This window comes from Rhamphochromis sp. 'chilingali', assembly GCF_963969265.1.
Source record: "Rhamphochromis sp. 'chilingali' genome assembly, chromosome: 15".
Taxonomy (NCBI): domain Eukaryota; kingdom Metazoa; phylum Chordata; class Actinopteri; order Cichliformes; family Cichlidae; genus Rhamphochromis; species Rhamphochromis sp. 'chilingali'.
Genome location: NC_137942.1, coordinates 32,722,311 through 32,735,526, shown reverse-complemented (window position 1 = coordinate 32,735,526; position 13,216 = coordinate 32,722,311). Strand labels below are relative to the sequence as shown.

Below are 13,216 nucleotides of genomic sequence, written 5' to 3'. Positions count from 1 at the left end.
CACCTAGACTTCTTTTGCGTTTTTGAGATGGTTCTCCTTCTTCAGGTCATTGACTGCAGATAGTTTTTAGGCCTGTCATTTCTTTTGTCCACCACTTGTTTTTAAAGACACACCACACATGACAAGATTTGCCATGTTTTGGAATCAGTTTGTTGGTGCAAAAATTTATTTATTTTTGTCTGTCAAACTGTTCTTTGACATTTCATTTTGCATATTCAGCTAAAGAAATTGGTACAAATTATGTGTTTTTGCAGCACTAGCACTAACTCTTTGCTAAGTTGTCCGTTATGTGTGGACACAGCACTGGTTCATCCCTTGAATTTTGTGCCTTTTTAAGCTTGAGTGATTCAGGGCATTTGTCACGTGCTATTGGTGAATGCTGCTTTTTTCCCAACACAGTTATCAGACTATAGAAAGAAAACATTATTTTGTATTGTTCTGATAAAATAAACACACACATGGAAATGGGACAGGAGCAGGTTCGTGATGTTTAAGCCAAACATACCAGATGTGTGATATATATCTGCCTCACCATGAAATCTTGAGCTATCCGGTGTTTTTAGGATGCTGACATTTTTGCACATCTTAAAACATATGCTAGCACCGTGCTGCACGTCTAGCGCCTAAAGTGTGCCTTGTGCAACCTGCCAGTTCTAAAAAAGACATACCCTGTAAAGCTCCAAGCAATCAACCACATTAAAAACGCCAACATGAACAAGCTATTTAGATTTCAGTTCAGTCCAGTGTATTTCTGCTGCAGTTGCTTTCATCAGAGGGCTTAATTAGCAGAATGAAATCATCCCTATTGTTCGGTATACAGAAGCAGTGCCCACACACACTCGGCAGCTCCAAGTTCCAACACACTGCCGGGCTTTTCTTGACAAAAATAAAGACTCATTTTCTGCTGCTATTTCTGCAGAGTGCAAGCTTAACATGATTTGAGCTTGGCAGCCACCATAATGACAGCCACAGTGCACGGCACAGCTAGAAAGACAGCTGGATAAGTAGATGAGGTGAATTTGGAGTGCTGTACCTTCATTAGAACCGATTCAGAGAGCTTCTCTCTGTTGACGATCTTTATGGCCACCTTCTGCCCTGTTATACAGTGGACACCCAACTTCACAAGTCCTGAGAAGCAAGACAGAGGGAGGAGAAGAGAGCATCTGAATATCGCAGATCATGATGCGGTGTGAATAACAGGAAGGAAGGGACGTCATGATTAATTCAAAAAGCTTTATTCTTCCAACTCAGCTTCAAAAAACTGATTTAGAGTTATCTCCATTCTCAGAAACCTCCTCAAAAATGTTTAGCCTTTGGGAGGCCCTTTAAGAAGGCCGTGGAGGGATAAAACTACAGGAGATGAGAAGACTTAGTGTACAGAATAAATACGGATTAAACCATGAGCTTCGATATTACAGAAATGTTAAAGTAGCTTTGCAGTGGGGTGTTACACCCCGGCGCACCTTGCAGACGCCCTGTTTTTTGCGTTACTCTGCAGGGTGCCTACCTGTCTGTCCCTTCCCGAGGGTCTTCTCCAGCCGGTAAGGCCCCACAAACTGACTGGACTGGCCCACCGTCAGCTCTTTGCTGCTCATCCTTCCCGAGATGAAATTCTATTCCAGATATAAGGCAAATCAAGATAGCGCTCGCTCCTGCTCCGTGCGTAATGCCGTAACGCACATTACAGGCGGCTATACGGCGGTGCAGAGAGGAGGAAAGGAGAAGAGAGGAGGTGCGGACTGGTCGTGATCTAAAGCCGGGCCTCGCAGGCTACTCCCATGCAATTGTTTGTCATGCGGTCAGGAGTGAGAACCGGTCCTGTTTCCACTCTGTAAATCCAGAGTCTTTCAAGTCAGTGTTACCAAAGCACAGGAAGCGGCATCATTCAAGGGAAAGGTAGGAAAAGATCAGAGATGAGGACGTGTGAGGTTTAGCCGGTACCAGAGATGGGAGATGTCCACAGAGGTGCGAACAGTCACATTAAACCCACCCCCCTGCTATAAATAACTGTAGTTTAAAGCTGATTGATCCTATATAGCTTATTCAGCTGGCCAAGAGTACAGCAGTAACGAAAAATCTCATTCAGACCTGGACAGGAAGGCTACATTTGCCACAGATTGATTTCTGTAAGAGCAGTCTCAAATATCCGAAGCCAGAATGCCCTGATCGATATCAGGGACCCCCGTTCTTCTGTTGCCGTCCAAAAAAACTGTTTTCATAATCCTCCCGAGCCCATACATTCCCCTCTTCCTGTCAAGTCGGGCCTCATTTGGTCACAATCTGCCTTTCTGTGTAGATGCGGCGTTGCCCAGATAACAATCTATTATCACAAACAGCATCAGCAAGAAGAATGGGTTTTCCAATATCCGGTGCACACTTTGGCTCGCCCCCTCCCCGGCCCTGCATCAGGAAATAGAGGAAGAGGGGGAAGAGCATCAAAAAGGCAAACAGCCTCGGGGGCAGACCGGGCCAGACGGCCGAAAGGCGTGCTGGCTCGGGACAGCTGCAGCGTGGAGAGGTGCGCTCGGTGCGCCGGGGGAAGGATCAGCGCTCAACCCGGTGATTAATCCCGCTTCTAGAAACAACAAGCATCCTCAGCTGGCCTGGTGGTAGCCGACTCCCCGCCTCTCCTCTTCCCCTGCTCCCTCTCCCCCTCCCTCTCTCTTCTTCTCTGTCTTTCCTTTCTTTCTCGCTGGCCGGTTTTGCTCATGATATCACCGCATCTCCTCCCTTAGCCGGCTGCTTCGTGCACAAGGAGCAGAAAAAAAAACGCTAAATAAGTAAAAACATTTTAGTTTCGAGTCTTTCAGGTAGTCCGAAGTTGGCCGCATCCATGGGAGTGTTTATCATTGACGGGATGTCCTCCTCTACTCTGCCGCTACCCGTTTTTTACCCCTCTTGTTTCCTCCACCTATTACACTCCTCCTCCTCCTTTTCATGGGTCAGCATCAGCATCCGGGTTCCATAGTTCCCGCCCCACCCCTCCCTGGTGCTACGCCTCTACCTCGTCCAACTCCCCACTCCCCCACCCCACCATCCAACTCCCCACCTCCCCCTCACCACCATCCAACTCCCCACCTCCCCCTCACCACCATCCAACTCCCTTCCTCCCCTCCCCACCCATCTTTTTAACTACTGCAAAGTTCCACAAAGTAAAGTAGAAGTTATAGCGCCAGTTATAATGCAGTCAGTCACGCAATCGATGTGCACATGTTCAGCACACAGAAAAATCTGTTTGGCAAAACTTTTGAACAACACATAGATGAAGAAAGTGTAAAAGTTCGATTGTATTGTTTCTTTGTTTTTCTGCAGGTTAGATGGCAGCTGCTGTCCAGGTTCTGGTTTTAGATTTTATTACTGTATATGACTGCAAAATTGGATGCACTGTAACAGGATCATTCCATATTAAATGAATCCAGTCTGCCAGTTGTTAACCCCTCAGAATCAGCTTTTTATTTTTCTTTTAATACCTGTCTCGGTTACAGGAAACACTGAAGTAAACGAGGTGGGCATCAAGAACATAATACTACCAGGGTAAAATTTGAAAGGATAACACTGAAAGCACTGAAGGCTCCAAAGTGAGTGTTAAAAATGAAAAAATGAGTGTACTGTATTCAACAAATGGAAGGAGTCACAGCCAGAAGACAAGTCTGGTGTCAAAGTGTAGATTAAAAGAAGAACTTTCATATACTATAACTTGGTTTGACCAGCCGCTTATACCTGTCCCACATGCTGTTATCCTTTAACATTTACCCAGAAAGCTCTGTTTCAGTTTTTCTTCTAATGCTAATGCTAATCCCCCCATATTTAAGAAGTTATGAACGTTTAAGATTGCAGATAAATAAATAAATGAAAATTTAATTAAAAATAAATATGTAAATAAATGAAAAACAGCCAACTCAGACCTGAGGACCGTTACTGCATCTAAGAAACAAAAATGCAATGGTAAATTTTTGTATGCTTTCAACGGTTACGCCAAAGTTGCTATACTAAAAAAAATATCTGATTCTGTGGGTGTCAGGTGGGAGGCACTTACTAATAAATTTCTAATTTGCTTGACTGTCACAGAAATTCAAACTTACAAATATTTTGGGCACTTTGTCATTAATTGTGAAATATATTTTCTGATTACTGAAGTTGAAAATAATTGCAGGAGTTCAGCAAGGCTCTATACTAGGGCCACTCCTCCTCCTACTTGTGGTTGCTAAGAGACGACCTCCCAGTTTGAAAAAACGAATCCAACAGGATTTAATCAACCCCCAAACACTCCCAAGTTAAATGTCCAACAGCTGACTTTGTGTCAGCTGCCTTTTTAGAGTTTGGCAAAAAGAAAACCCCCACCACCGCTTTTTGCTCTTTTGTAACTACTGTGTGGTCTGGCAGCCTGGGATTATTTTATAATGCAGCCTTTATACTCTATTAAGGCTTAAAGTTAGGGGTGTGGCTTCTTAGACTGACAGATGGATCCTAAAAGTGGTGACTTGTGGCCTTGCTGTGTGCAGAACCTCTCCTCCACTAAGTGGAGTCACTGTTTTTGTGGTGCTGGTCCTTTTTAGGTGTGTTTTTGTCGGAATTATCTAACAAATAATGCTTTGTTGCTAATACAAACAGCCTATCCTAGAGGTCTGTGCTCTTGGTGAGTTCAATTCTGATATATGTATGCTCGGCTATTTAGCACCAGTGAGCAGGTATTTGTGACTAGTGTGCTTTGCAACCTTTACTGTTGCTTGTTGATATCTAAGCATGATAACTTAGCACTCGACCCTCTTGTACAAATATGTGCACTTCTGACTCAACCCCCCTCAACATGGCCTAAACACTGACTGCTAGCAAAAACCAATGTGTGACTTTGTGCTGGTCTCTTACATACAGTTTGTGGTGATCATGCTGATTGTTGTTGTTCTGTTTTCCATCTTAAGAATTTGCTTGCATGACTTTATTCCACCTAAAATACTTTGAGTGCTTCCTTAAGATCCAGCTTGCACTCAAACGTCTCTCTGTGACAGGACTGGCAGCCCCAAAACACTGGAATCAGTTTTTAATGAAGAATAAAATCTATAAACCCACTCACAGCAGTAGCTATTACGGGCTATCAGCCATACTTCACTAAGCTTGTAGCAGTGAGCATTTGATTTCTAGGAGGAAACGTTACTCTGTTATTGGAGGATAAAGCAATGGGGTCAAAAGCAAGAAATCAATCAAGTAAGTGGACAATAAAATCTTTAATAGCAGTTGTTTCCAGGGTCAGGAATAACTTGGCTTACAGGCACATGGTTTGCACATAAGCAGTGTATATATAGCAGCACTCTAGTTTCTTTTCTTTCATTGCTAATCTAGTTCACAACTGATGTTAAGACTAGAGTGTGGCCATGCTTGAAACATTTAGCATTAGGCTGATCTGTCAAAGGTGTATGAAGTGCTTCATGTATAGCAGACGTCAGTGATGCACACACACACGCACGCACACACACACACACACACACACACACACACACACACACACACACACACACACACACACACACACACACACACACACACACACACACACACACACACACAAAACCAACGCAAAACCACTGGGTGCTGCATCACTGTATGTGATTAAATTTCCACATTGTGATAACTGTATGACGTGTCCAAATCTTAATCCCTTTTAATCTTAATCTGTGGATAGAGTCAGGTTGATGTAGCTCAGATTATCCTACAGTGCTTTGTGAGTCTGTAAGTCCACTCATGCCAGGTTATCTTTTGTGTCACAGATGCTGTTTTTATCTCATTGCACATTAAAATTCTACATTTGTGCACATTATTCATTAGTCAAAGATAGAGGAGCACAAAACTTGATTTTCACAAGAGTAAAATAAATCTTTTGTTTTCATAGACGAGTCTGTATAACTGCTGGTGTAAGTGCATTTTCCAACCACAGGGTGGTGCTGTTAGGCTACTACACTAGCGTCTTTCTTTTTTCTCCTGATGGAAAGTTGCAGTGTCCATCAGTTTTATAAAAGATTTGAAATTTTGACACATCAGACCACATGGCAGTTTTCTGCCTTAGCCAATGTTAAATGATTCATTAACAGAGAAGAAAGGAGCAAGTCTGAATCTTGTTTATATCTGGCTTTGCATTTCTGAGCGTATGGGCAGGTGATCTTCATCCTTCCTTACCCGCCGTGTATCTTATAGCACTTCATTCCAATGGTTATAGCCTAAAGCGTAGTGGTTTCAAAATGTGGGAGCTTGGCATGTGCCTGACCAGGTGCCACCAGACCAAGGTTTGTCCACCAAATGCACACCATCAGGCTCCCGTGCAATATCTGGCTCCAAGAGGAGCTCGAATCCATACAGTTCAGTCACTGTGTGAAGCTGGAACCAGTCTGGCATAAATTGGTAGCAACCTGGTTGCCAGAATCAAAGGGATGCACAAACATCCGTCGTGACCTCATTTATAGCACCAAAGAAATACATGCAGCTACATGTCTGTGCAGCTACATAGGCTGGTATCTGCACAGACCAAGGAGGACTACTTCATAATATATATTAAAATGTTTGCTCACACACACACACACACACACACACACACACACACACACACACACACACACACACACACACACACACACACACACACACACACACACACACACTTCCCCTTTTAGGCTCTTCTCTTGAGAGTCAGACAGAAATACTGCATCTCCTCCCCTCAGGGGAATCTTCCTGAGGCATTTAGCATTTAGGTTGTTGGACACGGTATATCTGATGTCAAGCACAGAGCAGGCAGTTCGACACTGTGTTCCTGTAACATATGCTCCACGTTATGATTGATGTTACTATTTCTGGTGCTGAAGAAAGGGTCCTTATCAGGGCCGTGCAGAGAGGTTTAAAGGGGCGGGTGCTCAAAGTTAAAAAGGGGCACATTGAACCAGGCTGAATAACAACAACACACATTCATCAAGAATCTAATATGGGAAGGGCAGGGCTGTGTTGATCTGAGACTGTAGACATTAAAAAGTCCATAGGAGAGATGGTAGCTGATTAAACAAGAGTCATGAGATAATAACAAAATGCAAAGATTGGTGACAGCGCTTGGAACCATAAGGCAACGAAAAACTGTGAGAAATAATTTAGGCTCTGCCTGTGAATCACTCTTTGCTTCTCTTCTTCCTTCCATCGCATCATTTCATATATCACTCTCCACTTGCTGTCTATGTGAGAACAAGGCACAACTTGCTATTGCAATAAACTATAATCTAATTATCCACACCTAACAACTCTTGCACTTAATCTAAATGATGACAGAAAAATGTTATAGCCCTGCCTTTAGTAGCCTCACACAGCTCCTGCTGTTTCCTCCTCATGTCCTTACCAGCCATGTCTGGACAATGTTATATCATGAGTAATATTTTTTTTTTAAATCCATCTAAATAAAACACACACATGCACGCACACACAGTGACATTTTAGACCTTCTTCAGAATACTGTATATACTATGGGCATCATGGTGCTGATCCAGAATCCTTACATTATTATTTATTACTAGAGCTACAATAATAAAGCAATGAGGAGGGGGAAGTAATAAATATGAAATAATGTCATTATGATGATTCCATTTGTTTCACTATCCACTCTGTGCAGGGGCAAAGCTTATTACATTTTTAAACTGTAGAGATACAATCATTTTACTGCTGTAAAATCCACATTTTGTCTTGTAACCCACCTAAAATTTGCCTCATGAAAATGAACTGCTGTTCCCAAAGAATATCAGTAGGTGGCACTATTAGATTGTTTAGTGCTTGTGAACTTGAGTTGAGAACTATAGAGAAGGAGAATAGCGCTAAGGCTACGTATGCTGGTCGGAGCTACTCACCGAGTTTTTCTTTAATCCTTGTTCAAAAAAAGGTTGTGTGTGAAGCCACAAATTGGATTTTACTTTTCCGCTTGTTGGGAAACGCGGACACTTTTTGTTGATGCTGATGTACCTCTGTTTTTGTGTTTTTTGTTCATTTCCGGTGAGTTGACTAACTGTGCTAGCATAGCAAGCTAATCGTTAGCTAATCATTAGCTTAGTATAATGTAAATTTCATGTGTTCCTTTTAAGTGCTGTATTATCTTTTTATTTCTTCACTTGTGAATGTTTTAAACCAATCGGAAATATTTCTTTGGAAGCTAGTAGGTAAGTTTTATTTATTGTAATGAGATGATAAATATGAGCAGTCTTTGGCTAAATAGTACTGCGACCACGTTTTGCACTTTCCTCGTGCATCAGTAATGTACATTCTCTCAATTCATTGGATTGATGTGACTGCTGTTCACAAAATATGAGATTTGAGTTAAATTTGTATGATGTGGAAATTGTTTTAAGGTTCTTTGATTAATTTTATTATTGATTGCATTAAGTCATTATATACAAAGAGTGAGAGACATTTGGTCACTAGTGTTGATTAAGTTGTTATTAGAGCTGGGCGATATGAGATTTTTTCATATCACTATATGTTTTTTTCATTTCAGGCGATAACGATATCTATCACGATATAAGCCAAATAACTATATTTGTAAGATTTAAATGTGCCGTTGCTCACAAGTAAAATGTGAAATAATCAGCAGCTTGTTTTTAAATATTTATTTCCCATAATAAGTTCAACAGGGTAGATGTACTTAAGGAACATGAGACTTTTTCAGATAAATAAAGGCAAATATTGCAAACTACACAAAAGGCAGCCGCTAAAGCGTTTAAGTTTCAAAATAGAACAAACGAAACAGACTAAATTGTCAATTCCACTTAGAAACAAAATATTAATTCTAAAAATAAATCTTAGTTTGTTTTACAGAAGAACAGACAAAACTGACTAACTTTTGTCAATATCAAATAAACTGAGAACTAAAAGGAAATTCTCAATCTCTCCTTGTTGTATAGCTGAGCTTTTCAAACAGTTTTAACAGTTACTTTAGTCTGACAAAAGCCGAATGACGAATTAGCGCTTCCAGTCAGAGACTGAGGCTACGTCCACACGTACACAGGTATTTTTTAGGGGTGCAACGATATTCGTATCGATATTGAACCGTTCGATACAGTGCTTTCAGTTCGGTACGCATATGTATCGAACAATACAACATTTGTAATTTATTTTATCAATTTTCCTTCTGACGATGCTGTCTGTGTTGAGCGCTCAGTGAATCTGTGTTCGACTACTCCGCCTAGGCTGCACTGTCCAGCGCAGATCCACTGAGCGCTCAACACAGACAGCATCGTCAGAAGGAAGAGCGCAGGGCACCTCCCCCACCCTCATTCAGATCTGGCGTTTGGAATTATTTTGGTTTTCATGTGACGTATGACCCTGAAGGTAAGCGAGTCATGGACTAAAGTAAAACAGTATGTTGGATGTGCCATGCAATGCTCAATTACATTGGTGTGAACTAGTGTGTTAGCGCAGTTAGCTCGTTAACGTGTTGGCCGTCTAGCCCCATGCACAGAGCGATCGGCGGTAGCTCGTTAACGGAGATTTGCCGTGTTGTGGCGTTAAGGTCATTTCAACGAGATTAACCTGAAAGCACTAGTGGGAACACAACGAATATGACGGCACATTTACGCCGACATCATCCTAGTGCAAAGACAAGTGGAAGCAGACAAAAAAAAGCAAGCATGCTACTAACTTTAGCCGAGTCGTTTAGACAGCTGTTAGCACATGATTCTCCTTATGCTGCTGAGAATATAGCCCAGAAGAAGCGGATAGTATAGCTTTTATTTTGGAAAGAGACATTTCTCTGTAATAAACTCTCTTTTCCAAAGATGAGTGATTCCTCAATCAGATACAGGGCTTGCAATATCGCTAGCCCGACGTCCCGGAGCTAGCGATTTTTTCAGTCGGGCTACCAAAATCTATCTCTGCCCTGCCCGTCGGGCTATTGTAGGAAAAATATATGTCAATGCTTTTGCATTCTTTCAGAAATGTAGCTGGGTAATTATGTCATTGGGTGAGCCACTGTCAATATGTGACATATTGAAATCGCGTTTGAATTTGCGCTCGTTTTTTTGCTTTCACTTTGCAATCGTGTGAACGGTGTATAGAGAGCGACAGCACTGATCTGTGAGTGATGATAATTTGTGCACCAATTCCTCTGACATCGTCTTATTAATCGTTAGCTTACTATGCAAACATGACAAGTGAAATCTCCCGCAGCTTAAACATGTGAGAGGTTGATCGCGCAGAGAATCGCTGAGCTTATGTGAGTGAGTGTGTAAAAGCATTTCAGTTCTGCTGAGCCAAATAAGACAGGTCAGGGTGAAGAAGTGACAGCCAAAGAAAAGCTTACCACAAAACGGAGAAGTTATGACAAATCAGACTATAAGGCAAAAAGAAAGTGCAGCTTTATGGTTTCATGGACAAAAGAATTTCTGTGGCTGCGATATGACGAGCTAAATAACCAGGGCTGCACATAAGTGGTCCGCAGGTGCGCATTCGCTGTCAAAATAAAAAACACGCACAAGGGTTAGGGTTAAATTTAAAAACTGCACTTTTGAGTTAAAATATATATTTATAATTTTAATAAATGACAAATTAAAAATGCATGAATATTTTTTTGTATTGAAAAAATATCGAACCGTGACACCAAAGTATCGAACCGAACCGAACCGTGAATTTTGTGTATCGTTGCACCCCTAGTATTTTTGAAAACGGAGATTTTCCGTTTTCGTTTTAAAAATAATCCCGTCCACACATAAAGGGAGAAATGAAAGAAAACGCTGCTATGAACATGCCAAAGCAGCAGGTGGCGCTAGATTCCTAACCGTGCCGAAATGTTGGCCAATCAGAAGTCTAGAAGCCTCGGTGGGAAAAAGTAAACAAAGCTGGGGCATAGAAGCAGAACCGAGTCGTATGTGTGGAGGGACAGTAACTGTGTGTATATGTAAGCATTTAAACACTGCAGAGAGTAGAATTAACAGTAACAGTATTGTAGAAATTCATTTCACCGAAACAATAACGCGGCGCACAGTGTGACGCATGCACCAGTTTATTGTATTTCCAGACTTGCTTTCGGCACAATTTACAGTGCACGCTACTCTGTTTTTTGTCAGACTTGAAATAGCCGAAATACCTTCACACTACGGAACTTCTATGGCTCTTCCGTTCGACAATCTCTCCGGCATTGGAACCATCATCTGTTTTCTCTTCGGTCACGCTCGGTTGATTTTTCTAGTCGGCACACTCATTTCCTCCATTACGCGCTGGCTCCATTACCCGCTGGCTGCTTCCCAAACAAACACACGTGCGGCTTGGCACTTGTGCTGTACGTAACAAGTCACGCGACGTGACGCTGCGGCTGTGATTGGTTCGGCTCTGCGCTACTTAATTTGGATTGGCTGACCTTTTTTTTTTTTTTTTTTTTTTAACAGGACAAGAGCGGCGAGGTCTATCGCGATAGCTTAATTTCTCTATCGAGTAAAAGTTATATCGCGATACATATCGTTATCGTTCTATCGCCCAGCTCTAGTTGTTATATGATATTCATGTAAAATATGTTCACTGCCCTGTGCAGGTTGGTTTTTTTTGTTGGAGTCTAAAGTTGCGAGCCAGGATTCCGGATCCCCAGCTGCGATGCAGGAAAGATTTCCAGCCTACTTAGAAGTGACAACTGCGTTACTTCTTGACAGATAAGCTTATGAGATCTCAGAACAATACACTACCCGGGTAGTACTACTAACATTAACACTATACACACACACACTCACACGCCTGAACTGAAAAGACTGAAAAGAACTCTGAACACTGAACTCTGAACTCTAAAACTGAATACACAGACTGACAAATATGGACAATTGGAACTGTTGTGAACTGTTGAATGACTGTTTTTGGTTTTGTTTTGAATAAATGTTGACTGTTCTTTTAGCTGTGTGTCATTCGCTCCTTAGTCGATTCCTAGAGACCATAAGCCTAAGATCCTAACTTTCTCTACATTCAGTAGTGGTAAAGTATCGTGTGTTACAGTCTTATTTAAAATATAAATCTAATATAATCTGCTTCTTAATGTATGTTCTTTAAAATACAGCGTGTGTTTTTTAATATATTATAATTATAATAATGCACAATTATGTGGACATGCATATTAGATCGTTTTTTAGTGAAATATAATCCCTCCAGAAAGGCAGGAAAAGCGCTGTAACTTACTTTAAAACTAAATATGTTCCCTAAAACGGTGACAGAGCTACAGACCCATGACAGCCTTACACAGGTAGCCAGCAGCTATGACCAGCACTACCTGTGCAGTTAATAAAAGGACAGGTAATGTTTGTCGCGCTGTTGCACACACAGCACGCTCGTTTGTTTCAGTTCGTCAGTTGCAACAAGACAGCTTACCAACGTGTACGTAATAAGCTAATACTCCTGTGTGCTACACACTACAGTGTGCGCTGTACACCTACTTACTGGGTTTGTCGCATCAGTCTGTGTCTCTGAGTTAACTTGTGTTTCTCCTACAGTTCCGGGCCGCTAAAAATGCGCGTGCTCTTTGTGAGCTCGTTCCCGGCTCGTAACCAGCGCGTTCTGCCGTCGAGGGCGATCATTGGTTAAATGTGATCATGTGACTGATGCGAGCCAGATCCTTTTATTTAGCAAAACTGTGATTAATAGTTAAATATTATTGTTGAGGAGCACAGACAGGACTCCGCACGCACACACACATTAAAAATAATAATAATTTAAAAAAAAAAGTTGCCTCAACAAAAGGGCACCTTGGGCACCCATCAGGAAAGGGGCGGGTGCTCAAGCCCCTCTAGCCCCCCCGCTGCACGTGCCTGGTCCTTATACAGTCAGGCCTACAGACTGACTGTGGACATTACAGGGATACATGTGCATCTGTGTTTGAGAATGTAGGACATGATGTGTCCTGTCAGGTGTTGATAGCTGGGGAATATTTCTGGAAACATAGCGGGGCTGCTCTGACAATATGTGCATATGTGTAACGTTGCATAATGTGGGCTGCTGGTCACATTTTCTTCAGTACAGTTGACTTAGACTCTCTGAGTTCCAGATCAGCAGAGGTTATAATCTTAACCCTGCCTTCAACTCATCACAGAAGACCCCTTAGAGCTCAGCGGGTTAAACAGGAAAGACAATTTCAAAGAAGAAAGAAGACCTTATGGAAAGTGAGCGGAGGGTCTTTGGCTCCCTCTTGTGCTCACTATGGGTACTTTTACAAATAAAAGAAGTGGATACAACT

At 41.9% G+C, this 13,216-nt stretch overlaps 1 protein-coding gene across 2 annotated transcripts in view; it reads right to left on the bottom strand.

The window, feature by feature from the left end:
* The window catches only part of LOC308411080 (serine/threonine-protein kinase BRSK1-like), a 40,499-nt gene extending 37,585 nt beyond the window's left edge, over positions 1 to 2,914 (bottom strand). For both annotated transcript variants that reach the window (XM_080904816.1, XM_080904815.1), the window contains exons 1-2: positions 1,508 to 2,914; positions 1,034 to 1,128 (exon numbers count right to left, since the gene is read on the bottom strand). In XM_080904816.1, the coding sequence (XP_080760942.1) occupies positions 1,034 to 1,128; positions 1,508 to 1,595 (183 nt within the window). In that variant the 5' untranslated portion in view covers positions 1,596 to 2,914. The remainder of the gene's footprint in view (positions 1 to 1,033; positions 1,129 to 1,507) is intronic.
* Between the last annotated feature and the right edge of the window lie 10,302 nt (positions 2,915 to 13,216).